The sequence below is a fragment of the Falco naumanni genome, chromosome 5, assembly GCF_017639655.2.
Source record: "Falco naumanni isolate bFalNau1 chromosome 5, bFalNau1.pat, whole genome shotgun sequence".
NCBI classification, from domain to species: Eukaryota; Metazoa; Chordata; class Aves; order Falconiformes; family Falconidae; genus Falco; species Falco naumanni.
Genome location: NC_054058.1, coordinates 8734765 through 8761452, shown reverse-complemented (window position 1 = coordinate 8761452; position 26688 = coordinate 8734765). Strand labels below are relative to the sequence as shown.

The following is a 26688-nucleotide window of genomic DNA, read 5'->3' as shown; positions in this document are numbered from 1 at the left end:
CACAATTAACAAGTGAAGTCATACAGAGGTTGCTTATTCAAGGACCTGGTTCATCCAAGGAGTATGTACCATTTCCGATGCCACCTCCTTGTTCTTAATGCAGAATACCTTTTTAGGGGTGTTTTGGCCATTATCTCAACTTAGCAATAGATGACTCTGAGAACACCCTCTGACAGAAAAAGCAAAAGGAGTCTCCCATGAGCAATCAACCTAAAGAACCAATCTCCCAGGAGATAATTAGCAAATGTGCAGCAACAAATGCAAGATTTGTTACACCAAAAAGGGCTTGACTCTATAACCCATTAAGGAGGACATTCGAAGAGGATTTCAGAAAAAATCAGGCCTTCACCACTCACACAAAGAAAGTCTGCTCATCCTAGCATCCAGAGTCAGAACTCCTCTTATTTCCTCCTCCTTTGGCTCCAAGTCTTACATTTCTTCTCTTTATGCAATTGTAGATTCAACGAAGACTTTCACAAGCCTTCCCCACCCCACTTGCCTATGCCTTGATGGTACAGGTACTGGAAGAGCAAGAAGTAGATACCAAGGTTCTCAGCACCTTGAAAGGGAGTAACACCATTTCTTCTTCCTCCACCATCAGGCAACTCTGGAACGAGAGGCCACAGCTGCCACACTTGGTGCCGAGTTTAGAGTTGCTGGGCCACACGAGGGACCGTCTGCAACTCTCAACTCTAGTCTGATTAAAACAGGCATCAAGACGCTTAACCCAGCACATTCTGTTCATAACAGAACTTTAGGTGACGTGCATCAGCTTTCGTCCCTTTAACTTCCCCTTGAACCTTTCAGGCCTCAGGCCTGGCTCTTGCAGAGCCTCTGCTAGATGTAGGCTCTACAGTTTCACCCAAGTCCTATCTTCTAGCGTGGAAGCTGTAAGGGCTTAAACCCGGACTGTACTTAAAACTGCCCTGGTATTCCAAAAAGCTTTCAAAGAACTTTGTACAGATTTTTGCAGCTACAGGTTTACTCCTCCTCCGAGTACAGTACAACCACGTGAAGAAAAGGAACAGCTTTTAAATTTGCTTATGCAGAGCTGCTCAAGAAATATTGCTACCATAGGCATGAAAACCTAAATAATAAAAACAAGGCAGGGAAAACTACATTTTAAAACTCCTTATGAGCAACTTGAAAAGAAGACTTTATGTGGCTTATCCAGACTATAACAATTTTATACAGGGGCATCACGGTTATTAACAGCTGCTACTTGTAAGGAAGATTTTAAGTATAGTTTTAGCTTCTATTCATAGAAACATACACACATACATGTGCATAAACTGCATTTGAGTTTCATGAAATCAGTACTATTACTCACTTGCAAATCTATACCTATCTATACCAAATCTATTTAGAAACCTCAGTTTCTAAATGACCCAAGGCCTTAGTTTCAATGTATTTTATTATTTTATTTTTTAAAAAATCTATAGCAGTTGTACAAATGGAAACTGGTAAAATGGACTTCAAACCAGTACTACTTGCAATTGTATTTTTTAATCTTAACATGCAGTGCAACAAATGTTCAGATGGATTTTATATATCTCCATGTAACTTAGATTAGCCAATCATGCCAGACAGCAGCATGAATTTTTAAAAATATTAGTTTGAGTGTTACCAAAGTATTACTACCTACCCTAGATGAAAATAGGAGAGACTGAAAAATGTCATTTCACCTCGTCTAACACACACACACACACAAAAAAAAAAAAGGCAGCATGCATATCACACTAAAAAATCGGCAAGTAGATTCTAGCCCAATGTTTTGTTCAAAGCAGAGCCAACTTTACATCCAAATTGGGTCACTCATTAGCACTGTTGCTGTTTCTTTCTTATTTTTATTAATACACTATATTTGGTCACTGAAGAAGACAGTTTAAACGTTTCTTGGGATTACAATGAAACAGTAGCTTCGGAAGCTTGGTTTTGAGAAGGGAGAAAAAAAAAAATCAAGTCAGCAGTATTAACTACATGCCAGCAGAGGGAAACACAGCCTCAAGAAAAATAACTCACCCTCTTGGATATTTTTTCTTCACCCACCACATCCATTGAAGCTGACTGCTTTACCCAGAGATAAATTACCCATTAGGATATGTTGCCTTGTTTCTTCTATTTACTGTGTCCACTGACAGAAATAAAAGTGATCTCTACTTTGAGTTGTACCTATTATCTATCACTTGGACAACTTACCAACTTTTTTCAAGATTCTAAGTGTTTCCTACGCTCCATGCAGTTAATGGGTCCAAAGTGCCCTTGGCAAAATACGATCCAAATCCAGCACGGTTAGAAGTGTCTCCTGGATGCTGGTATTTACCTTTCACCTTGGAAGATGTTATTCAAGCACCAGTCATCGCGGCACTAGGTGCTCGTGACGAACAGTATGAACAGGCACAACCTGCAAGCTCTGCAAGCACTTCTCACGCACCGGCTCAACACGTCGCTGCCCTGAGCACCGACAACCCACACTCTTCCCATGCAAAAGAGCAGTGCAGCATTAGGCCAGGTTTTATCAGAAGTTCAACGACAAGGGGGAGCATTGCTGCCCTAAGCAGCATGTTCAGACAGCACGTACCCAAAACACTGGGAGGGCTTCCAAAACTAATGGGGAAAGCAGGAATTTTAGAAAAATACTCCAAGAGTATGACCGCATACGAGCATAAATTCCACATCTCTGAAAGCTCTTCGCCACTCTAGGCTCACAACATCTGCTTCCAAATCCCTCCAAACCAGCCTGCTTCTCATACTTGCTGTTCTAGCTCCTAAGGGTTACATCTGTTAAAGGACACTTACAAAAACATGTAATTAAAAGATGCTGAACTCCTCCAGGCAACCAAAGCAAACACACACGCTATGACCTGCTTGCCAACTCTATACAAACAAAACAATGCACCATAGTGTGCTCTGCTCCAAGGGACCCTAAATGCAGCGATATTAAACACGAGTCAATTGGGCTAAAGGAGAGATGGAAATTTAATTAAAAGTTGATGGCTATGACGACTAAATTTGCAAGATTTGGCTGCCTTAAAAACACATTCTTTTCTTTCCCTCCCCCATGTTCAAAGTCGGCTACAGCCTAATCCTAGAAGTTTTGAGCACCTTCTTTTTTCTTGTAAGTCAGAAGGCACTGACGAAATCAAGCGCTTCAAATGATGTTCCACAAAGCATCACAAATGCATTCCCCTGACTCCTACTTTGCCCCCAACATGCAGAAGAGCTCAGTGCCACCACATGCAGAGACCCAATCTGATAACCAAAATTTGATTATCTGTAACTCTCAAAGTCACAAGAGGGTCTGCACAGTGTCCTTAATGTTGAATTCCTGAGTGCATGCTCACTTTTGTTGCTGGCATTGTCAGCTGCAGGCAACTCACTGGGAGCTCCCTGTGTGACAAAGAAAACTGTGGCAACGGAGGCTGGGAAGGCAGGTCACCGCTGCCGTTGCCGTCAGCACGCTGGCTACGTTAGCTGCTCAAGAACAGACATCTATAGTTTCTACCTGCAAATGTGGTACGGCTCTGGCAGTAATTCCGTGTGTGAGGGTGAAAAACAGGACGCATGCAAGTACAGTAGTCAGCCAACACACAAAATCTTGGTAGCTTTTCATCTCTTTCCAACCAATGGACCCTACATCAGAATGGGTAGCTCTCACCGCATCATAGATGTGTTACAGCTACTAATTATTGACATGCTGTTTCCCTGCGTCCTTCCACCTTGTCATCTGCTTTGACTGTAAGTCTTCCAGAGCAGGCTCATCTTTTTGCAGTCTAGAATGACGCATTCAATGCTGCTTTCATCTCAATACCCAACAAATCTTTCACGGAAACAAAGCTCACCCAGCTGCTGTATAAACCAGCAGGAGCTCCATACCAGTGATGATGCAAAACAGCCTTGCAAAAAGGGACATTAACCACAACCCATTAAAACCGAGAAGAAAAATATAATTCAGTGCTCCCCCCACAACCTTTTAGGCAAGGTGACAGGCACACTGGTTTTTTTAAATTAATGGCCAGTCTTGTAATGAGAGCCACAAAACCTTAGCTCCATTACAAAAAAAGGAACCTTTAACAGTTAAGAACTGTTGAACTTTGGAATTAAAGCAAAAAAGCCACCTACCAAATCACTCTGCAAAATGCCATCCCAGTAGAGCAATGGGAGGAACAGAGCTTAAAGAAAACATCTTTAGGAACCACTCTTGTCCTTCTGCTACTACATCATCACTACACCACGCAGAGTCAGCTGCAACTAACCGAGGCCGTACTCCACTTTCATGTCTCCTATCCAAACAAACCGATTTAATGTGACAGCTGATGAAATCAGAACCGGGGTGTTGTATTAGAAAGTTACACGCACACACTTAACAAAATCTGGAAACAGATACTGAAAATACCCTTTCTTTCCTTCCCTCTGTCAGGCCTTGTTTCCCATTTCAGGCTCACTCGTTCCAGTGGTCTCATAACTGGGCTGCAATTTTTCATTTCCATTCCCTGCTCACAAATTCAGCTGTTTTCCAAGTATGCAAGCTATTACTGCAACTGGGCTAAGACAAAAGATCACCAAATACAAGCCATGGAGGGATCCAGGCTGCAGAGAACACTTTGAATGATTTCGTAGAGTTCTTCCCTCACAGTCTTACCTTGCAAACAGGACCACAGAAAGTGGTGCAGTGTGATGTTATGGGGACAATTAAGGATACTCTTCCCTGTACCACTGGTCACAAGGCTGGAAAAGAAGGCACCAGAAAACTGCGGAGGTTGCTCCTTCGCCATAAGCCCCAGCTCTCCACCCTACCTCTCCCCCACCACAGATGTGACCCGTCACAGCTGTAAGGGATTCTGCCCCTTCCTTCCCCGCTTCCACCGGTCTCAATTTCACATTCGCACACAGACAAGCACTGCCACCACTAAGCAGCTGAATATGAATGGATATCAGGGATGCTAGAAAGCAACATCTCGTTCTTTTACCTTGGAAGCTCATCCCTGTATTCTGTATCTCTTTGTCCTGATCTTAAGGGCTGTAGGGAAGAAGCAGCAAGTAATCTTACAGACAGCTCTGACAGCTGCTCTGTGCTCTCTCTAGGAAGGAAAAGATGGTCAGAACTAGGACGACTTTTTTCCTTCATTAGAAACCTTCAAAAGCACTGTCACAAAGATACGAAGAATTTTTAATGAAAAAGCTGAAGAAAAATACAGAGCAGTTGTAACGCCATCTCTGACAGGAACTCTGCCTAGTGTGTTTCACTTTATTTTGGAGCCCAGTACTACTTACTCATCTCCCTTCCACAAACCGGGATAGCAGATCCACAGCAAATCAGGGCAAACACGCAGGAGGCCAGGAGTACTTGTCTGAATCTCAGTACCAGAAATTTGCAAAGCAATGAAAGAACACAGCAGTACAGACACAGTAATCACTGATCTCACCAACTGGCAGGGAGAATTGCTGTTTATCCCAACCACTGAAGCATGCCAATGTCAAAGATAAATGTGCGTAAGCCAACAATGCAGGGCTTAGCTTATTAGCTTGTGCTTTGCTTACTAGCCTGTGCACCAACAGCTAAATTACAGGGGGAAGCACAGAGCAGCAGGCTCTCTCCACCCTCGAGGATTCCACCCTCGAGGCTTTTGAGGCAATTTCATTGTTGCATTCCATGCTTCCCTTTCTCAACATTACCAACTCAGCAGAGGAAGCCCTTCAAAGTAGCATGTCTGGAAAAACTTTGAAGTGATGGCAGTGTGGGTTGAGAGTCACAGGGATGATGATGCAATGTCTAGTACCAAGCTGATACCTAGGTTTTGCAGAACACCCAGAGGTAAATCTACAGTGAGAAACCAAGTTGTCTGGACAGGGACAGAGCAGGCTGGAGAAGCAACCAAGGTGATAAGGCAAAAAATAAGGAAAGTGACCCAGAAAAATAAAAAAAGACAGTGGTCAAACCATAGCTGTCTGCTTACATCATGCACAACTGGGAATGCAGGCCAGCCAAGTTAGAGAGGCTTTCCAGATCCTACACTAAACAAAATTACAACCTCTCTCCCAGTTTGGCCTCAATAAAAATACACTCCACCCCAAGATCTCATTATATTAAGCAAACCAGAGTTTTACAAGTACTCCATTTCTGCAGCCAGCACAAAAGCATAATTCCAGTTAAAAGGAAATGCAGAAGTGCAAAAGGAATTGTTTACACCAGGTTTCCAACACAGCACATGTCAGTATTATCACTACAGACCTATTTATTCCTCATTTTCATTGTACTGTACAAATAATAGTATCAAAATATTGCATTATGAATATTCAATTACTATTTAATTACTGATACCCAGTATTCACATCCAAAGGACAAATTCAAAGGAGCAAAAGACAGACAAAGGAAAGTAAAACTTAAGATGTTACTAAAAAACTTAAGATGTTACTAACACGTTCTTGACCACAGCTCTTGAACTGGAGCTTTTAAGTGAGGTACACGAAGAGATGAATTGCAACGAGACCAATCCCTCTCATCAAAGACAGCTAAATGAGTGCAACAGCCAGGGACCTATTGATCTCAGAATTGTAATTTGCTGACTCTCCCTCACCAAGACATTACAGTGAAACTAGACATCTCTATTTTCATTAACTTCTTTTAATCTAACTTCTAATGCATTTTGGGCTGCGAAATACCAAAAGAAAATGTGTAGCAACAAAACTTTTTCTCCCCCTACATAAGGGAAACACACTTTTAGTGTAATTCACACAGACATCAAAGAACCATTATCTATAACTGACACCAAGTAAGAAATACTCTTAAGCTACTACTTATGTGCCTGGCACGAGAAGGAAGGCCAGCAGTTAAAAGTGGAAACAACAGCAGGTCTCTCCCTGGAACAAGCAGACAGAAGCATTTGGAATTATTTTTTTTTTTTAAAAAAAAAAAGGGAGGGGACTTGGGGGTGAAGACATTCTGGACTATGAGGGCAGGAGGAGCAAACTTTAAGCAGTAGAACAGACAGAACATTGCTGAACATCTGCAAATAAAATGGAAGAACTGAAACACAGACAGGGATCTGGAAATAGTTTAGCAAGATGGGATATATGAAACGAAGAAGGAATTTGGAAGGTTCTCAGCTGTTCTACTTTGATAACATTAAATATTAAGGAAAATGACAGAAAAGCACTTACAGAAGCATTAGCATAAGCATCAGCATGCTCCCAAGTGCTGAGCCACAAGAGATAAAATGGCCACAAGCCTGCCGAGACAGGCATTTCACCTCTTACAGAGGCACCGAGTGCCACCAGAGGCATGGTTTGACATACAGATTTGCAAAGCAACCAGCCGCAAACTGCAGCTATTAGAGAAGCGTAGCTGCAGAGAGAGCACAAGTCACTCCTAGCTTCCACCAGTGTGTAAATAACTGTAACGAGCATACAGAAAACAGGGATGAAAATATCCATACCACAACACGGAACGTTCTTCAGTAGCAGCCCCCGATCTTCGACAAGTTTCAGAAAACAAGTTCCTGTACTGTTTGTTACAATGTTTAGAGAACGGAGAACCTCATCCTAGAAGACATGCCCCAGTGTGAGGAATTCCACTGCAAATCTGAGCCATCGAGCTGTTTACAGCTTTAGAGGTGATGGTCTCAGCTCGACCTTGCACAATAGCACTGAACCTCTCTCCCTCTTTTGACCTGGAATACCACTCTAGACACATCTCAACATTCAATTGTTTGCCTTCTCATTGCTACAATACATTGGTGGTACAGTGATCACATAGGTGACAGTCATGTAAGTGCTTATAAAGATAAAACAATTGCCTCACTCTTGCTAAACTCTTGGCCTAAAGAGCACCTTGCAACCAATTCTGTCATTCACCTTCTAATCAAAGGGCACTTTCTGCACAGAGTGTATTATACCATTTTTACCCAAACTGTGCTAGCTTTCAGCCTGGTGTGACGCAATCTAACTTAAAAATATGTTCAAAATTTTAAGTCCAAGGGAATACCACCCTTCTATTTTCTTATGCTACCTCTTGCAATTACCAATTTGCTCAAGGTTTTACATTTGACTCCATTTTCCACTTCAATTTCACCAATTCTTTGTTTTAAAATTTAATTTGGTCAAGCATTATAATGCATTTGCCACAGCCCTTTGAAAGATTTAGCCACAAGGACAGAAGGAAAAGATTACAAAAAACCTGAACACTCTACCTTGTCAAGAGGTGTTCACTGATAGTGTACCAACTCACTATCTTGCTTCCCTTTTTTGCTTCACTTTTGTAATACAAATTTCAAGAAGGCACGTTATAGAAATAGCATTAGTATATGTCTAACTCTCTACAGTGTTTCACTAACAATAAACCAAGAGAGATGTGCAAGATGTATAACCTAAGGTTGTAAAGGTTAGCTTTCTTCAGAAACAATATTTAGTAAAAGTTTACATGACCATGTCTATAACAAGCTCCACTGTGGCCTCAAAATCCAAAGGCACATTATCTAATAGCTGAAGTACCTCTGACAGGTTAACAGAGTTGCAGCTCTGTTTCTCTCTAGTAGTCACCAAAGCTATCAGTGTAACATGGTCAGCATAGTATGATTTTCCTTTTCAAACTCAAGAGATTTGTGTTCTCAGTGACTTAGGCGAACTCATAACACAACTGATAAAACCAAAGGCCTGATACTGAGGTTTTCCAAGGCATTTGGGAAGATTATTTGTATAAATATAAAGCATTTTAGAACTCTTAGGAATGAAATTATGTGTGTGTGTGTGTAATATAATGAAGAATATCCAACGTGTTTTACTGTTCTGGCTTAGCTGCAGCTTTGATACAAAATCAACAGATTTCTGAAGTTAACCAGCACTTCAAGGGGAGTTGTTGCAGAAGATACCAAAAAGAACCTCACACTCTCATCAATCAGAATTCAACTCTTTTATTCAGCTCTCCATGTTAGTAGGACAGTGTTCATTATGACTGTTAACCCCAAGTGTGGGGATCACCCCATTCCACATTGCTGCTGGTCCATCCTTGCTTCCCTTCATTGTGAAGGGAGTATTGTCAAGAGGTAAGTGTCCCCATAAGAGGGAAGAGAAGACCTCCTGGTGGCGCAGAAAAACCTAGAGAAACAAATCATTGAAGAAGTTAGTCTTTTTCCCCAAAATAATAATATCAGAAATTTAAGCACACATCATAAAAAAAGATCTCTGAATTGTCATTTATCTGGTTTCCTCGATAGCTGCATTATAGGTGCACCAAGGACTGAGCCATGGGTACCAAACTCCTCTTCTGACCTTGGAAAAGGCCTTTCCAGGTCAAGGAGTGAGATGCAGTGAAGGCTGTGTTCTAAAGGGTAAGATCTAGTTCCTGTTACCTTTCCTGTGGGTAGAGGAGTTCAGTCTCTGCAACTGATGATCCAGCATCTTTCACAAGTATTACATTCCTGTGGAAATATTTCATGCGGAGGAAAAATTGTGTAAAAGTTTAGCAAAGTCAGACTGCAGCCTCTTTCTGCCTAGTTCTCTCACTGATAAAGCTTCAGTATTTGCCATCTGGTAAACAAACATTTCCATTCAGGCACGGACAAGCATTCCTACATCACATTACATTTGCACTACTCCTCCCATACATTGTTGTAAAGATGGGGTGGGAGAGTAACCATAACATCTGTGTTGTTTCTGTTGGCCTTGTGTTTGTTAGATGGATGGGAAAATATGCACACAAGCATACTAAGTTTCCTCCTGGAAAATCACAAAATACTATACAAGTTTCAGGCTTAATACACAATACCACTGAACAGACAGAATCCAGACAATAAATACTAGCAGGCAGTGCTTTGCACAGCAGTAGCAAGGAATAAGAGAAACTGCACACGCACCCTTGGGCAAACCACACTTCTTGTAAACACCAGATATGAAGTATTTACAGTTGCACAAAAGTCAATGCGACATTCCCATTCCTTATCACGGTGTAACTGAAACAGTCATCTTGACTCCTGGCCTCCCGCTACATTGGTAAGACAGAACTGAAAGGATACCTGCGTATACAGCTACCGCTTAGTCTTCTCTCTCTGCTTCACGGCACCTTCCCGTTTAGTCCAGGTAACACTGTGTACAGTTTTCACCTCTCCAGTTCCTTTCTCCCCAAAATGTAAGTATTTTATGACAGAGATAAACTAAGCATCAAGGAAGCTCAGTAGTATCACTGCTTCCACCATAAACTGGAAATCTGCATAGAAAAAAATGCATGACTGGCCAAAGAGGTAGCAACAACTGGGTTACTGGCTAATGTAATATGGATTTGTCCTCCCTCTCTAACAGCAAATGCTATTTTTTACAAGAGATATCATCCCAATAAATTCTGGAAATTAGCATATATCTCTGAAAATGCATTAATGTGATAAATTAGTTTTTTCTGATTACAATACTTTATTGAAAATAATTCCAATGACCTCTAATAAAATTTCATTTCTTTTCCGTTCCTGTATTAAAATTACTCAATTATACTGCAATTTGTCTAACACAAAAATTAACTCCTGATTTAGGAAACTGTATATATCATATTACATTAAACCACAGATTAACAGAATAAGGAAAAAGGAAAAGCATTACATAAGGGAAATTTAAAAACTCGTTGATCAAAAGCCACTGCACTTTCTAGTGACAGCTATACAGAATATTATTGACAAAGACTTCTGCCACTACTGCATATATTGCAATAAAAACATAGAGCCCAGCAAAATCTTCCAGGGGGAAAAAAAAAAAAAAAAAAAAAAAAAAAAAAAAAAAAAAAAGACTTCCACACTCTGTCGTCCTCTGGTCAAGGCCAAGATTAGCACAGCTGACCATCTGTGATTATAGAGCATTCCACACTGGTTTGCCCTGTTTGACCAGACTCAAGCCTACACACCAGAGACATTTCAGCAGCTAATTTTTTTTAATAAGATACATGCACATCAAAGCAGCACATCAAAACATTCTGAAAGGAAAGAGAAATGGTAACAGAAGATGCAATTCAATGTATGCAACACTTTCAAAGTCCTTTCTCAGATGTTTCTTTGTCTCCTCTTATGAAAAGATAAACCAAAAAGCCTTCTACCCGGCAACATCAAGTACTCAACTGGCACTAGACTTTGGATATAACTAGTCATGTAGTTCTTATGCATTTTGACTGCTTAACCATCCTGCCTCCTACAGAAATGGACAACAGAATGACATATTTAACTCCCAAACACATTTCACTCTTTACAAACAAACAAAAAAATCTATTACACTAAGACAGTGTACGATACGCAGTTGCATACAGCAAACTGCCTCCAAATAAAAAAGCTGACACACAGAAATTCACATAAATCTTTTATAAGCCCTTCCCCCATACACACTTGGCAGAGCTTACACTGACATACTACTATGCAAGCTCTGTGTACTCAGTAACGCTTGTACTGTTTCTAAATGGAACAAAAGGAGGATGCAGAAATACCTTGCCCAAGCACAATGTAAATGTTAATTTCTCTATCAGCCTAATCCGTAATCCGCTTTTCAGTTATCGTGAGGAACCTAACCATTCCTCCTTTCACATAAACACGACCCCTTGCCTACCCATGGAAGCCTATAATAAGAATGAAAAATATTCTGCATTCTTCAAATCTCTACCACATCGAAGTTGCAGAGAACAAGATGCTTTGCTATGTCACATGTAGTAGAAAAAAAAAAAAAATAAATCCTCTTGTACTGACAGCCGCATGTGAAAACATGGAGGATCTGGGAGAGTACTCTAAATTCCTGCTTGTTTTACACCCAAAATCTTTGCTGAACGTTGACTCTAAGTCACCTACAATTGTCCCCTTGCTCAGCCGTTCTTTACCTCTACTCCTCACTATGCTGAGAAGCAAAAGGCTACAGGTTTATCTGGGCAAATAAGCCCATGTTCAGGGCCAGGTAACCACCTTTCTTCCCAAGTATTGCGGTCATCTAAACTCAGTGCAGCACATTTTAATCCACGTTACCATCCATCCTAGTAGGCAACTGCTACAGTCAGTTTCCATACCAACAGTTCTGTATCAATCTCCAGCTCTCCTCCTTGATACCCAGTTCCCAAAGGCTAGCATGCCTAGCATATATTACATACAGGATGTCTGGTGAGATTCTGCCTTACAACAAAAATTTGGGAATGCTCAAGATCAGCAAAAGCCGTTTTACTGCCTCATCTCTATCTCTGCTGACAGACTGACATATGCTTCAGACTCCTTTGCCTCTACCACCAGAATTCACTTTCTCTCTTTCACATCTCCAGTGTGAATGCATTTTAAAAAATTTTCTATGAGCTTCATCTCACACATAGACTTTACTCATCATCCTATTTAATGGGACCCTTTTCAAATCTCCATTCGAAATATTTTTCACTTTGTACAATTGATCTCCTTTCACTTTGCAATAACTCAGTTCTGGGATTTCCAGCCTGTGGTTCACACAACACTTAAAGGCAGCACGAAAAGCGAGATGCCACTGAGAAAAGCACACCAGTTGTCCATGATATGTACCTGATATGCACTGGAGACTATTTAGTTGCCTGGTATCAAAAACCTCTGATCCAGCTTAGTTCCTATATGTAAGCATTGTTCCTAATTTTATGTGACTACCCCAGATAACAACAGCAAACTGAACTGGAATTTATCAACTAACACTTAGATGTAAGTGGACTGGGAACAGTTAAAATGCAAAAGCTACTGTGGTGTTCTGTATATTGGTATATATTCTGACCACAACCTTTTCCCCAATCCACTTGGATACATTTCTCCACATCTTCAACTGATTCACATCCAAACTTCCCCTATGCCAGACTGCTCATCAGTGCTTCCCCATCCTGCTGTTCTCTCCTCTTTCACTTTCTTTTCAGAAAGAGAAATCATCCTACTAGAGGTCCGTAATTTAATCTCTGGTAGGACACTTACTTAAAAAGGAGGTTCTGTTATACTGGAACATACTAATGATAAGTGCAACAACAATTCTTTGATGTCTACATCAGCCATCTCCTAACTGGAGTGCACATTCCCCAGCAGGTTACAGAAGACAACCCATACATAAGACTACAGGAAGAAAATTATTGCACCATTAATAACTACAATGAAACAAATGCTTAAAATTGTGTTCATTTCATCTTTATCTCACCCTTTTTTAATTTCCGGGTTTGTGTATGACTTATAATGTACACAGTAGTACATGTACATAACAATTAAACATTGCATGCTCAAAATGTTTTTTTACTGATAGCAATGTGCAATCAAAAAAGTTTGAGACACCACTGGTCTACTAGATAACTGAAGAGGTGGTTAGAACTACTAGCTGTTAGACATTAAGTAGAAACATGGTATGTTCTGCATTTCACACTTTCAAAAAGGATTTTAACTGTTGGCGCTTTGAACACTTTTTCTATCTTGAGATATATGAAGTCTCCATAAGTAACACTGCCCTTTACTATCATAGGGTTTCTAAAGCATCTATCCTTTCATCTATACGGTGCTCTATTATCATTACACAGTAATTAGTATCTACATAAGATTCACGGAAGAGAATAATGGATCTGGGGTTTGATTTTTCCTGTTAGAGCTTTTACTTAATATTTCCAGGTTTGGGACTGATAGCATTTGGGTACTTGAGAACATTTTGCACTTTTACTTTGTTCCTGTTCTTACCTCCCCCTTACATAAAAATCCTTTAACATTATGTAGAAACAAATTTGTCTTAAATGTTATGTAAAGACATTTCAGCATCCCAATTAATAAGAAGTCCTTAAATCCTTTTCATTATATTGTAATGGGCTAATGACTGGTACAAACCCAGGAAACAATTTCTCTTCTGTACTTACCACTTTGGATTTACTGGTATGACTAGTTAAACTAATGAAAAAGAGACTAGGATTCAGAAACAGAGGAGAGAGTCTTAAAGAGGATTTTTATATATAGAAAATGTCATACCAGAATTTTGAAAAATTAATCTAGATTCATTTGAATACATGTGCACCATCGCACCCTACTGGACAAAATTAGAGTGATTTAAGGATGTGATTTAGACTTAATGCCAAACCCATTTATTTGTTATAGGTGATGCTGTTGTCCCTAAATCTCAAGCTACCATCACACATCACATGAAAATTCTGAGTTCTTAAAGTGTCACTACAGCATGAGGCTGCTTGCTTATAATATGCATTTGTAAACCACGCTCCTTGCACAAAAAGTATGCCTTTTGACAATACCACGATCTGAGTTCTTCACACTCAAGGGGGTACAAAGCCTTTGAGTCAAAGGAACCAGCCTTTGATGTGAAATGCTAACTATATGTATACACAACAGTCATTTCAGTTATCACCAAGTAACATTGTGATAGAATACTGAAGAACATTTCAAGAAGAGACCTACATGTACAAGAAGTACGTAAGAGAATCACCCCAGAAGCAGCATTGCATAGCAGATGGGCAAAAAGGAGCAGATGAGCTCTCAACCTATGAGGCTGACCATTGGCTTACAGTAAGGATGCGTTTCACCTCAATAAAATAAAAATCCACAGGTAAAGACAGTAGAATCTTTCTCATTTATTCCCTGTTTCTTAAACCAGGTTAAAGCAACCATGTCACCAATGGCGTAACCACAACTGATCATCCTGTGGAGCAGAGAAATGGATGGACTAGATAAATTCCTTCGAGCCTTATTTTCCAATACCCTTAAGATGCGGCAACTTTGGCGAAGTTTAGTATTTTAAGATATATACTCTGCCTTAAGAGGCAGTGGGGAAAATGGAACATTGAACCAAAGATCAGAACCAGGACACACGGTAACCAAACACCAAATCAGACAGATCAATGTGTCTATTGTACTACAGCTAGCCTTTTGATGGTTAGAATTCTGTAAATTAGACTCACCATTCAAAGGAACAGCTCAGGGACTCTGCCTCTCCTCCGTCCCCCTTACTTCAGTTAATATTTTGCAATCCATTTCTCCCCGTACTGGAGGTTCCTCAGGTCAGTCACATGAGCTTCTGCTGCTGCTGCTGCCACCTACCAGTTTTATTACTCTGTTGCAGCAGAAGGGCATATAGAAGAAGTTCTTGTTCAGCACGCACATAATCATCATCCTTTGTCTAAGATGTCATGGCTTATTCAAGTTCTACAACATTTCCCCATACACTAGGCAAAGCACTGGGCACAACCAAGATCAATACAAAGCTTTGAAAGCCATTCCATGAAGAGGAAAGAGCATGATCTGTAAAACCACCTTTCAAGCAACATTAAATATTGACATTAACTTCTGCAGAATGCAGCAAGTTTTGATCAACTCTCCTCACCAATGACCATTTGCAGACACTGCAAAGAACTAGCATTGTCTTTCTTTCATGAAAATCTTCACATAGTGTATATATAAATTCAGGGTGGAGACACAAAACTGTAAGCCAACATGAATTTTGTTAACGAATCTGAGGAAAAGAAATTCTTTTAGACATTATTACAAAACCGCACATCTCTCCCAAAAAAAGACACCCAACCACATGCCTGAAAGTGTTACACCCGTGTCCTATAGCAGCTGATGCACAAAAATATACACAAATAATGGAATAGGCCTGCCCAGTGCTGAGACGCAAGAAGTGGGTGTGTCTGAAAGGAAAAAGCATTGGAAACATAAGTATAACAGGTCTGTAAAATTATCTTGCAAGTAAAATTAAAGACGCAAATTATACACTCAGTTATACCAGTGAAATTATGTATCACTCCACTGACTTTCACAGAGCGACTCCAGGTTTATCTCAGTGTAACCCAGAGCAAAATTTGGCTCTAAAATTATTCCCTCCCACCTTAATTTGAAGCTGCAATTTGTGGTAGTGCTGATAAATTTGCTGTGTTTCAGGAAAATATAACTTGAGAATATGAGAAGTAGACTATTATATGATATTGAAGAGTTATTCATGTACACAGGAAAAATCTGAAACAAGTGCCAATTCTTTATAGATGTCATGGGAAATAAAATACTGCATCAGGAAACTTTGAAGCCTGTCTGTAGGCTCATATTCTTCTGCTTTGAATGATATTCTAATTGTCTTGATATTTACCTCTGAGTAACATACAGATTCTCCTCCTTAAACGAAGCAAAAAAATATTAAGTTCTCAGCACTTTTAAGTGGTTTGAGATTAAGGGAGCAAGTTACCAGAGGAGGATATAATGTACAAGTACTGCGATACAGCAGTAAGGGCAACGTAAAATGCATCGCCCCATCCTCCACAAACAGAAATAATCAGCTCCACAGTCTTTTACTTTAGCACACATATTCTCCCATCTGTCCTCTTTACAGGATACTGCTCTATTGAATTTTAATAGATTTAATTTAACATTCATACTAGGTTTTCATACCTATCAATTCCTAATTGAGGCAGTTATATTTTATGTTCACTTAGCAAATGGAAAGCATCATCTCTTTCAAAACCCTAAGCTAAAATAGTACATTAGAAGGCAAACTACCTTGAATCAATAAAAACGAGGTGGAATCAATGCATTATAAAACTATCCCTCATATACTTACATGAGGGGACTCACTTTCATCTCACCTGAGTAAAGCAAAGGACAGTGACAGTTTTCTTAAAGGTCAACATGTATAAGGAGGGAAAATAAAGAAGAAAATAGGATTTTCTCTAAATACCACTGTTAAAGAAATCATTCAAGAAGTTTCACCACAATGAACTGATGGGAAGAAAGGAAGACAGACAAGTTAGCAAGCTTATGAAGGGTACAGTAAGAGCAGAAAAGAGTCAATTTACCTGAGAACAGGTCGGTTTTGGATGTCACCAAACTGCTGCGTTTACCATTTTACCCGCTTGCATTACTGGGGGGAAAAGTTTAGGAAGGAACATTCTCAAGGATTTTTCATAAGTTCTCACTCTCGCCATCAGAAAGGGGAGAAGGGAAGGTTTTCTCTGGATTGTTTGACTTTTTTGGCTCCTGAAAAGTTTTGCAAAGAACAGTAACAAAGTGTGAACTGTTAGAACACGTTTCTGTAAAAAAAGGGAGAGTAAGTCACACAAAATAGAGCAACAACAAATGCCACCCGAAATTCGTGCATCTAACTTGTGTCATCAGTTTAAACAAATAAACAAAACAAAAACTTTTCAACTCAAATTGGAAATATGAGAGGACTGGAGGCTTCCAACACCAGGCCAAAATCCACCATCAGAATGCTCCAAAAGTCACTCTCAAAGGTTAAGAAAGACTTAAAGAAATAAAACAAAAGGAAAAGGCAGCAAACATCTGGTTATAAATCCTGCAGTGTTCAGTTAAAACAATTCCTACAACAGTGAAAAAATTAAAAATTAAAGAAGGCAGTAGCAACAGAAGTTACCTGTCCGAGCACCTACTATTCCATAGAGAGAACAGGAGTGGGTCGTGTGTCTCACACCAGCCATAAAGCCCAAAAACCTTCTCAAAAAGAGTGAGCCATGAGAAAGATACTGTACATGCAATTTGTTCTCAAAGTCTCTCTAAGCCCTTAAGGTCCCTTATGTATTTAACAGATTTTTGCAGGAAGGGGGAGAAAGATTTAGCAAATGTCACTGGTTTCATTTAGATGGATTTTGAAGTCCAGTATAACATCTGAAGAGGTATCTCCTTCATGTCTGACATACACGGATGTTCCAGAGGTTATTTCCTGAGTAAGTATCACACATGAAAGATAGCACACGAAGTGGGAGAAAATGCTCCCCATCAGCTGAGAACAAAAAATGTTAACAGTCCACGTATGCAGCAAGCATTGACATTGCATTACGGATGAGGTGCTTTAACATTCCAAGAAAAGATTTTATAAAACACATTAAAACATTAAATACAAGGCTTAAGATACAATCCGTACATTGACATAGCAAGACATCAATTATAAACATGGGAAGTTGAACAGAAGAAAATCTCCAGTGTTACAAAGAACAAAGTTTCATCAGCTGTAGGTTAAGAAACTTCCTCTTGCAAACAAAAGTTTCTAACTGGCTCTTTCACGCATTAAAATATACAGAAATAGTTGTATCACCATCAGCTGTATCGGCACTATCGTAACCCAGCACTACATTGACCATTTTTTCAGCACATGCTTCCAAACCCACATACGGAGGTAGTGTTAGTGCGACTGTATGAAAGTTTAGCATGTGGTTTTCAGTGTATGGAACTGAAGGCAATACAGTGTATAAAGCTTATGTCTGTAAAGTTCACCTTCAATGGGAAACACTGCCTGGTTACCCACAGGATAGATTTGTTAGCATTTTTTTCCTTTAAGTAAAAACAAGACAACCCCCCTCACACCCTCAGCCCGTTCTGTACGTTTTGCTATTTCAGGAGCAATGAATAAGGGAGTAAATACATGAGACAAGTTTGCCCATTTCTACCAACGAACCCTTAGGCAAGGTTTTCATGCAGTATCAATACCCAATGTTCAAACAAAAGTACATGATGCCTCAAATCCTGTCTCCCTTCCTGACCACTATGCACAACTTATCTCCAAACTAGCCATGGAACCAGCCACAGAGCAGCATCTTAACCCAAGGGAGCCAAACTGTACATCTCTCAATCCGTTGTTTGTCTTTAAAAAAAAAAAAAAATATTCTGTTTACTTCACAAATTTTACTGCTGTAAACCTGGACATTCTTGGAAGGGTGAAAGAAATATAAAGTTCCTGTGAGCCACAAAATGTTATGGAGACTCAAAAAACAGTCCAGAACGTTCAGTTACCAGCTCTTTCATCTAAAGGTGTTTCCTGTGATAGAAATACAGAGGTTCCACTACACCAACTAGCAGATGTTTACTCCCTGCTGGTATTCCACATGTGCTCAATGTGGGCCACAGCAGAAAAAGGTCAGGATTGACCCTATCAGCCTCTCAAGGAGTGCAGACACCTACCAGTAAAAAGAAGAAAAAAAACCCACCCAAAACCAACAAAACCCCCAAAAAAACACCACCACCCGAATTTTCCTTAGATAAACAAGCAAGGGGAGAAGAGCCTCTGGAAGAGATACTTTACTGCTCAGTGACTAGAAAACTAGGTTTCTTCATGTATTGTGGTTCTGCAACTCTTCATGGAAGTTAAAGACCTTTATATTCTTCAGGTATAACCTGCGCACTTGACAGCTCAGGAAGAAAGATTTGAAAATACCTTTACTGCTGAAGCTCCTTTTGTTGCTGGACCAGCTGGTCCACTCCTGCTTAACACCAACAGTCAACCTTTCACTTGATTTTAATAATAATATTTAATTCTACAAAAAAAAAAAAGCCATTTTATTACATTCCTTTTAAAATAAAAAAAAACCAAACTGTACAAAGAAGCATGATCAAACCTCCATAAAGCAGGTTAATACTGTTCTGTTTATTGCCTCTTGAAGACTCTCTGCATAGTGTCCGTGAGTTGTGTTTAAGGTCCAAGTGAAGATAAAACAGCAGAGCAGCAGAGAGGTGAGGAAGGGCCACAGAGGTGGGCAGTGCAGAGCCTCAGAGGGTACATGGAACATGCTCCATTAAAGTATCCAGAAAACAGCAGCATTGCACACACAAAACCCCCCTCCAAACAAACCCTATTTTCACAAGATTATTCTTCAATTGTAAACGTTTTACTTTTTGTTTTTTAAAAAAAGAGGCTTATCTTTTTTTATATATATATATCTATAGTTCCAGGGCTTTACAAACCCAGAGAATGAGAAAAGAATGAAATGGGAGGAAGAGGAGGAGGAGGAAAAGGAGGGGGAAGACAGGGACTTAAAAAAGGACTCAGTATCTGTTTTGGTTATTCGTTTTCCAAAACAGCTCAAGGCTAATGAGAAAATGCACAGCCAGAAGGACTAAGGAAAATCAGGCAGCCTGGAAAAAAATTAGGAGCTCAACAGCCAAAACCCAAAAAGAAATGAAGCAAAGCAAATGCACACACACAAACACACACAAGTGTGTGCACTCACACCACGCACACGTAAGGGTCCAGGATCAATCTGTTAATTGTTTGTGGACCTAGGTAATATAATTTATTTTTTTTAATTCCGGCTGAGCTCTCATTTTTTTTTTTTTCCTTTTTTTTTTTTGTTTTTTTTGTTTGTTTTTTTTTTGTTTTTAAACTTTTCTGTTTTAAATCTGCTGCAAGTTTCCCAAAGCTAAGAATTGAGTATTTCTCCCCGGTTATACTCTTTGGATTTCTGCCAACATCAGCTTTTATGTTTAGTGGGGAAAAAGTAAGCCTGGTAAGTATTGTTATGAACTGCAGCTTTATTCTAAAATACTTCTAGATATCTAATCACTTTTAACCAAATTTTCCCTCCTCCACACCTTACCATGTTTCCCCCCACAAAAAAAGGCAAAAATGAAAATAAAATTAAAAAAAGAAAAAAGAAAAAAACACACCAAACCCCACCAATGTACAGGCTTTAACTCAGTGTTTTCTTAAGAAATAGTCTGCAGTGTTTGCACTTTGGCCACTGTTAAAGATGCAGGCATAGAGAAGGGAGTGTTGGACTAGCATGTATTAAAGAAAAATGAACATTAACATTGCAGATCTCTCTCAAGACTAAAACACTAACAAATACAAGTCGATGCACGTTTGCTTTAAACTAGTGTAATTCTTTTTCACATTGGATTAAACATTATTTTGTATACCAAACATTACAGTGCTGTTTATCTCCTCCAATCATGCAAAAAATAGTTAAAACATGTCACTTCTGCCACAAATAGAATATGACCAATTCCTCTACATACCTTCCGAAATCAGGATTTGAAATGAGAAAAACACAAGTACTAAAGCCTTCCTTCAAAAGCTTTGTAAAGAAATATAGACACAAAGCTGCCAATTAATACCAAGATGGCACAAATTACAGATTTGTACAGAAAGCTCACATTAAGTCAACTGACACTTCTCTCAGCCTCATCATTTGAAAGGCCGTATCCTGCAAGGTCAGAAAGTGATGACTTTAAAAGGATCCTGAACTTATAGCTCCCATCTATAACAGTAGGAACAGTAGGTGTCCAGGAACTTTGAAATATCTGGTATTTAACACCTTAAACTCACATTGAGAATTTGAGGCACTCAGCAATTTACAGGATCAAGTCTTACAGAGGTAGAAGAGACTTAACTGGTGCAGTAATTCACAGAAGTTTCTAGAGAGCTGCCAGACAGCTTTCTGAAAATCTTCAAGTGAATCATGCTTCAATGCCTGCCTGTGAACACACGTGAACTGCAATACATCTGGGGACCAAAGCAGCATCCAAATAAAATTCCTACTTAGGTTGTGAACTGAGCATCTTCATTAGAAAACTGATGCTGAAGAATCAACACAATTTTATGTTCTGCAAAAAAGCAGGGGCAGCAGTCACAGCACGCATGCCTTTTACTCTTGCTCTCAATTGACACCCTCCCCTTCCTCATTCCTCTGAGCTTCTCTGATAAACAGCATTGCAAGTTGGTTTAAAAAAAAAAAAAAAATTTACAAGAGAGAGTTCTGTTGGTCATCTATTTACATGTGGCATCATTCCACAAGGAGTTTGATCTCATTGGCTAATAGCTGGTTCATGTTGAATAGAGCCCCCGGGAGCTTGGTGAGCAACTCTCTCTCAGTGGTCTCAGGGTCGCTGTCGACAGAGCTGGAGCTAGCACTCATATTGTCGACAGCGGCACTAGCTGGAGGGCCCAGCTCTGGCTCGCTAGTCTCGCTTGCCGTGGACACCACAGAGAGCAAGGACATGCGCCGCGTCAAGCGACCGGGGGTAAGGAGAGAAGCGGCATAGTCCGCTATGATACCAGCTACATCTAGATTACAAGCCTTGTCAAAGGCAATGAAACCTACATTTGCATTGGCCTCGCAGACGTAGAATGAACCGTCGTCCTTCATCAGCAGGTCAATGCCACACACGTCCATCCCCAGGATGTTTGACACTTGGACTGCCAGCTGCTTGCCTTGTTCACTCAGTGAGCACATCATCCCTACGCCACCTAGAAAAAGTGAAAAAAAAACCAACTTGCTGACTGTAGTCTGGTCACAGGTGACTGACATCCTTCTCAGATAACTGGTTGGTTTTTGGTTGGGAAGCTCCAAAGCGAGCCTGCAAGCACACTGCTGGTGATTCAGAAAGCAACCTCCTTTCCACAGTGACTACTAATGAACTTGAAGCCACAGCAGGGTTTCAAAAGATTCTGACCTGCCAAAGGCAGGTCAAGGGTATAACTTGTTCAAAAAACAGTTAAGTGCTGACTTTTTAGTTAAGAAAGATACTGTACATTTTTATGATCCTGGGATGTTAAAAACATGGCCTAACAAACCACCCTTGTTCTTTCTAAGGCAGAGACTTTCCATACATACTTGTAAATTAGCACAAGAAATCTTTCAGCAAAATCAAACCATGTGTTCTTGATAAGACTACAGCTCTAACAGATACAATTTGAGAGAGAAGAGGCTTAAGTCATTATCATCTGCTCATGTCCCTCTCAGCTTGCTATCATAGGTTACTCTCTCTAAAGCAACAGTTAAGGAACATTTGTGTCCGAACCTCAGCTGGTCCAGTTCACAGTCTACCATCTAAGTATTACCGATACTGATTTTATCACAGCACTTAAGTTTTAAAGAAACAAAAACCAAAAAAAAACCCACCCCCACCCAACAATGACAATCCAAGAAACATTTAGCAGAAAACCTTTCAGGCTGTATTTCCTTAGCATCGAGTAATAACTAAAACCTCTCAGGCATTTGGGGTGTTTTGACTAACCAAAACTGTACCACTCCACACCTGCTCAGGTTCAGCACTGTTTCAGCTAGGCTGCCTCAACCCTCCTACCCTCAGAAGCCCCCCATCCTGCACCCAAAGCCATGCAGAAACTCAGTTCTGAGAACGTTACAATCAGTGCAGCAACCTTCTTCTCTTTTCCTACCAGACATGGTTCTTTGGGAGAAAAGGCAGCAGGAAGGAGCCTGACAGACTTAATGCAGCACAGCAGCTGCATAATGCAATCCAACTGTTTATTGCCTTCAACAGTTTCCTCCCTTAACACTCTCTTCTACCCTCTTGCCAACTGGCCATCTCCTCCACCTCCCCCAGTCTCTGTCGTCCTTTTTTTGTTCCTCTTAACAGGATGAAATAAATGACAACACAGCATTAGCATGACACTGCCACTACCACATCAGTTGCTCCATTTGTGTCCCTAGAACTTTCCCCTGCTTTTCATCCGTCCTACCCATTGTATTACTTTGGGCAGAGATTCTTTCTCTTTCTGTGTTTGCTCAACACACATCTCACTTAATCCTTACTCTCACGTTTCCTCTGTAAACCCCCAACAGTACACACAATTAATACAAACTAAAACCTGCAGCTTTTTTCAGTTGGGTTTGTGATTTTTACTAGATTTAAAAATTCTGATCAAAACTATGAACAATGCTTTTCCTACCAAGTGAGCAGTTACTCTGCATCCTCCCATCTGTTGAGCAGCGGAGCATGGTGCCCACCACACGGCCTCCTACTACGATGACACGTACATCCTTGCCATGGGACTCTTTAACGTATTTTTGGAATAAGTAAGGGGCATCATGACGGATCAAATGGCTTAGGTCTGCCAAATGGTGCTTGTCTCGTGCCAGGAACACAGCTTTACCTGTATGAAGAAAAGAACATCAAGATGGGAAGAAGCTACCCATTTGAGCTGTGTCAGTGATTCAGCACATAAAAGTGAAACCTCCGACCAGTACACTGCCCATTCTCACAGGCCCCATCTGTAGCTTATACTCATTTACAAATTCTTCTGTGGTCATCAGTGTTTCACTGCTTCAGTGCTTCTACATGTTCCAGTAACTGACAGAGTTCAGAAGCCGGGGGGGGGGGGGGGGGGGGGGGGGGGGGGGGGAAGAGAGAAAAGAAAAAAAAAAAAAAAAAAAAAAAAAGGGAAAGGAAACAGCTTTAGATAAAGAAGGTGGTCTTGTAATTTCAAATCCTTTTGGTACAAGTCCTTAATGAGGAAAAAAGGAAGAAATACTTAAAAGAGCAGCAGATATTTAATAAATAACACAGTTTTGTTCATCCAAGAGGACTGGACACACAGCCTACAGCTTTGACACACAGGAACCGATGACACAAAACTGTTAAACACCAAGCAGCTAAGAACTCTGAAGTCACCCCAGTGTGCCACTGCAGAACCAACCTAGGAAGTTGCTGAGAGTTGTTCTTCCCAATACTTACAAGAGCTCACAACTTCAGAGCAAGGCTTTGCAGTGGAACAACTACATTCAGAGGAAAAACACTAGACTCCACAGTATACACGATAAATTAGCAGAAGATTCCACATGACATAAAATGAATGGAATGTGCTACAATTTTGGCAAAATCCTCTTTAGAAATAACTAGCTTTTGTGCAAGCAAACATCTCAAGAACTTGGATTTTTTTAACCCAAAACACACCCTTTCATTTCCCTTAATTTCTAGACCACACCAAAGACTTATTCGTTCTTCTCCAATTTTACTAATACTGATGAAAGTCACTCCTGAAACAGACTCTACCACTTTCTACCTCATATGTAGTCCCACAATATGGCATCCCTTTCCATCTTTAGCTACATTTCACAACTCCTCTTCCCCTTTCTTAAGGGCTCTCTTACGTGTCATGTTAGGTTTATGTTTTGCAATAAGGCTGCACAATATTTTCTGTGGCAGAACTGTCACTCAATTATGCTAGTGTTAACAGAGTACAAAAATCAATTGATAAACTGCCTATCTTAACTAAGGGAACAAAAACGCAGCGGTGGCAGAACTAGAAGAAATAACATGTGAAGAAAAATTCCACCAAGTGCTCCAAAGCCCAACCGGGGCAGCCTCTGCTTTGTCACGATTTATGGTCTCCATAACACAGAACACTGCCCGAGGAACAGGGAATTTCTCATTACAAACAGAGTATCAGAATGTAGGCTTAAAAATCATGACAAGAAAGCTAAAACCTCCATGTGCTTTCTCCCATTCCCAACTTTAGCTGTCCTACAGGCACTTAACAATCGTACTATGTTCATAAAACTGAATAGGAAGAATGATGCCTTGGAGAGGACCTACTTAGTTCTTGGGAATTATGCAGCATCATGACATCTTGGCAAAAATGAGATTAGCACATGTGCTGCAGCATCAAACTATGCAGAAAAAGGGCCTAGAACAGTATGACTTTTATGCATCAGCCAGTACCTATGACCATGTTTGCCTGATTTTTAAAATACAATTTGCAAATGACTGCTCTTCAATTAATCTGAAGAAGTTTCCCCAACTCTCTTAATGTCAAAGGACATGTACTATGCATAAGTTTGCACTAAAATGCCTGGGATTTGAAGTACTCTAAAGCAAAACCTGTAAACTGAGATTTACATGAATTCTGGCTAAAAAAAAGAGAAGAAAGTCAAGAGCTTCAAACTCTAGAATTATTTAATAGATCTTAACAAGAGGCAGTGTCAAGTCAAATCCACTGTCTCAGATACTCCACAGTTGTCAAATTCAGCTTGCTGCAAGTCAGACTCCAGCTTGGCTTCACAGCTCCACAAGCACTTTAAAACCACATAAACAGGTATTACTGCCAACCGAAGCAGGTCTGATCTTCCTCTGCCCCAGCCCTTAGCTCTCACTCTTCCATTACATCAACACAAGCATTTGTGTGAGTAAACGATAATTCATGTAAGGAATTAATCCAAGTAAAAAACCATCCAGATTCATCCAACATCAGTTCCTGAATCTATTTACTACATGGCTACAGAAGCACTCATGCCAGCAGAAGAGATGCACCAGAGCAACAGAGTGGGAACAAACTGACAGACAATAAGAAGGAAGAAGTGGTGTGGTTTTGTTTAGCTTTTGTTTAAGGTAACTGCTGGTTAATGTGCTTAAACTTTGTTTTTTGTCTCTTTTTACTTCTAGCATTTATTAAATTAGTTTCAAAGTAAATTAAAACCAGTGCAACCTCCTGTGCAACAGAACCCTGAAATTTATTTTAAACATTGTTTCCTTTAGTAGATCACTATCTAACATCAAACAAAATTGACGTGTTTTTTCATATTCAACACTTAAAACAAAAGACTAATAGCAGAACAATTTAATCTGAACTTGCTGTATTATCACCAGCACTGTCATTCTGAAAAACACAGATCCAGTCTGACAAACAATACATGAGTTTTTATTTAAATCAGAATCCTAATTATAGACAAAGTCAAGTAAAAAAAGTCAAATTAAGACTGAATGAACCAAGATTTCATTTCTTATGCCTGTTTAGAAACATCCCTAAAGTCCATGTAGGCTTCTCTTTACTTCCCTAAGGCCAGACCTTCTATTATTCCAGTTCAAAGCCTTCCTCACAGAAGTCACCAACGCACCATAATTTTGAACCCCAAAGCCCCTGCTATTGGCAAGGCTAGGGTCTACTAAAACTGCTTCCCAGTGTTGCAGTCTACTCAACATTCAGAAGTCGAAGGGTGGTAGAAGTTAGATATACTGCAAAGAAGTCCAGCACCTAATGGAAGACCTTCTTAACTATCATCCCTTGACGAGACAAAAATCTTAAGAGTGCTGCTCAGAATACTCCTTGCCCTCACCCCTGACCTCACACCCACCTCGGTGACCCCGCGTGTTCTTCACCACCATAGGGAACTCCAGCACTTCCGCCTCATCAATCATTTTGGCAAAATTCTCATGACCACCTGGCAAAAAGAAAACCAAC

General features: G+C 40.1%; 1 protein-coding gene across 6 annotated transcripts in view; it reads right to left on the bottom strand.

Moving 5' to 3' along the window:
- Nucleotides 1-8893: 8893 nt before the first annotated feature.
- The window catches only part of RIMKLB (ribosomal modification protein rimK like family member B), a 58352-nt gene continuing 40557 nt past the window's right edge, over nt 8894-26688 (bottom strand). For 3 of the 6 annotated variants that reach the window (XM_040596348.1, XM_040596351.1, XM_040596352.1), the window contains exons 5-8: nt 26582-26668; nt 23401-23604; nt 9348-21954; nt 8894-9093 (exon numbers count right to left, since the gene is read on the bottom strand). In XM_040596348.1, coding sequence (XP_040452282.1) covers nt 21491-21954; nt 23401-23604; nt 26582-26668 — 755 coding nt within the window. In that variant the 3' untranslated portion in view covers nt 8894-9093; nt 9348-21490. The remainder of the gene's footprint in view (nt 9094-9347; nt 21955-23400; nt 23605-26581; nt 26669-26688) is intronic. The other 3 variants (XM_040596350.1, XM_040596349.1, XM_040596353.1) reach the window with 3 other exon arrangements.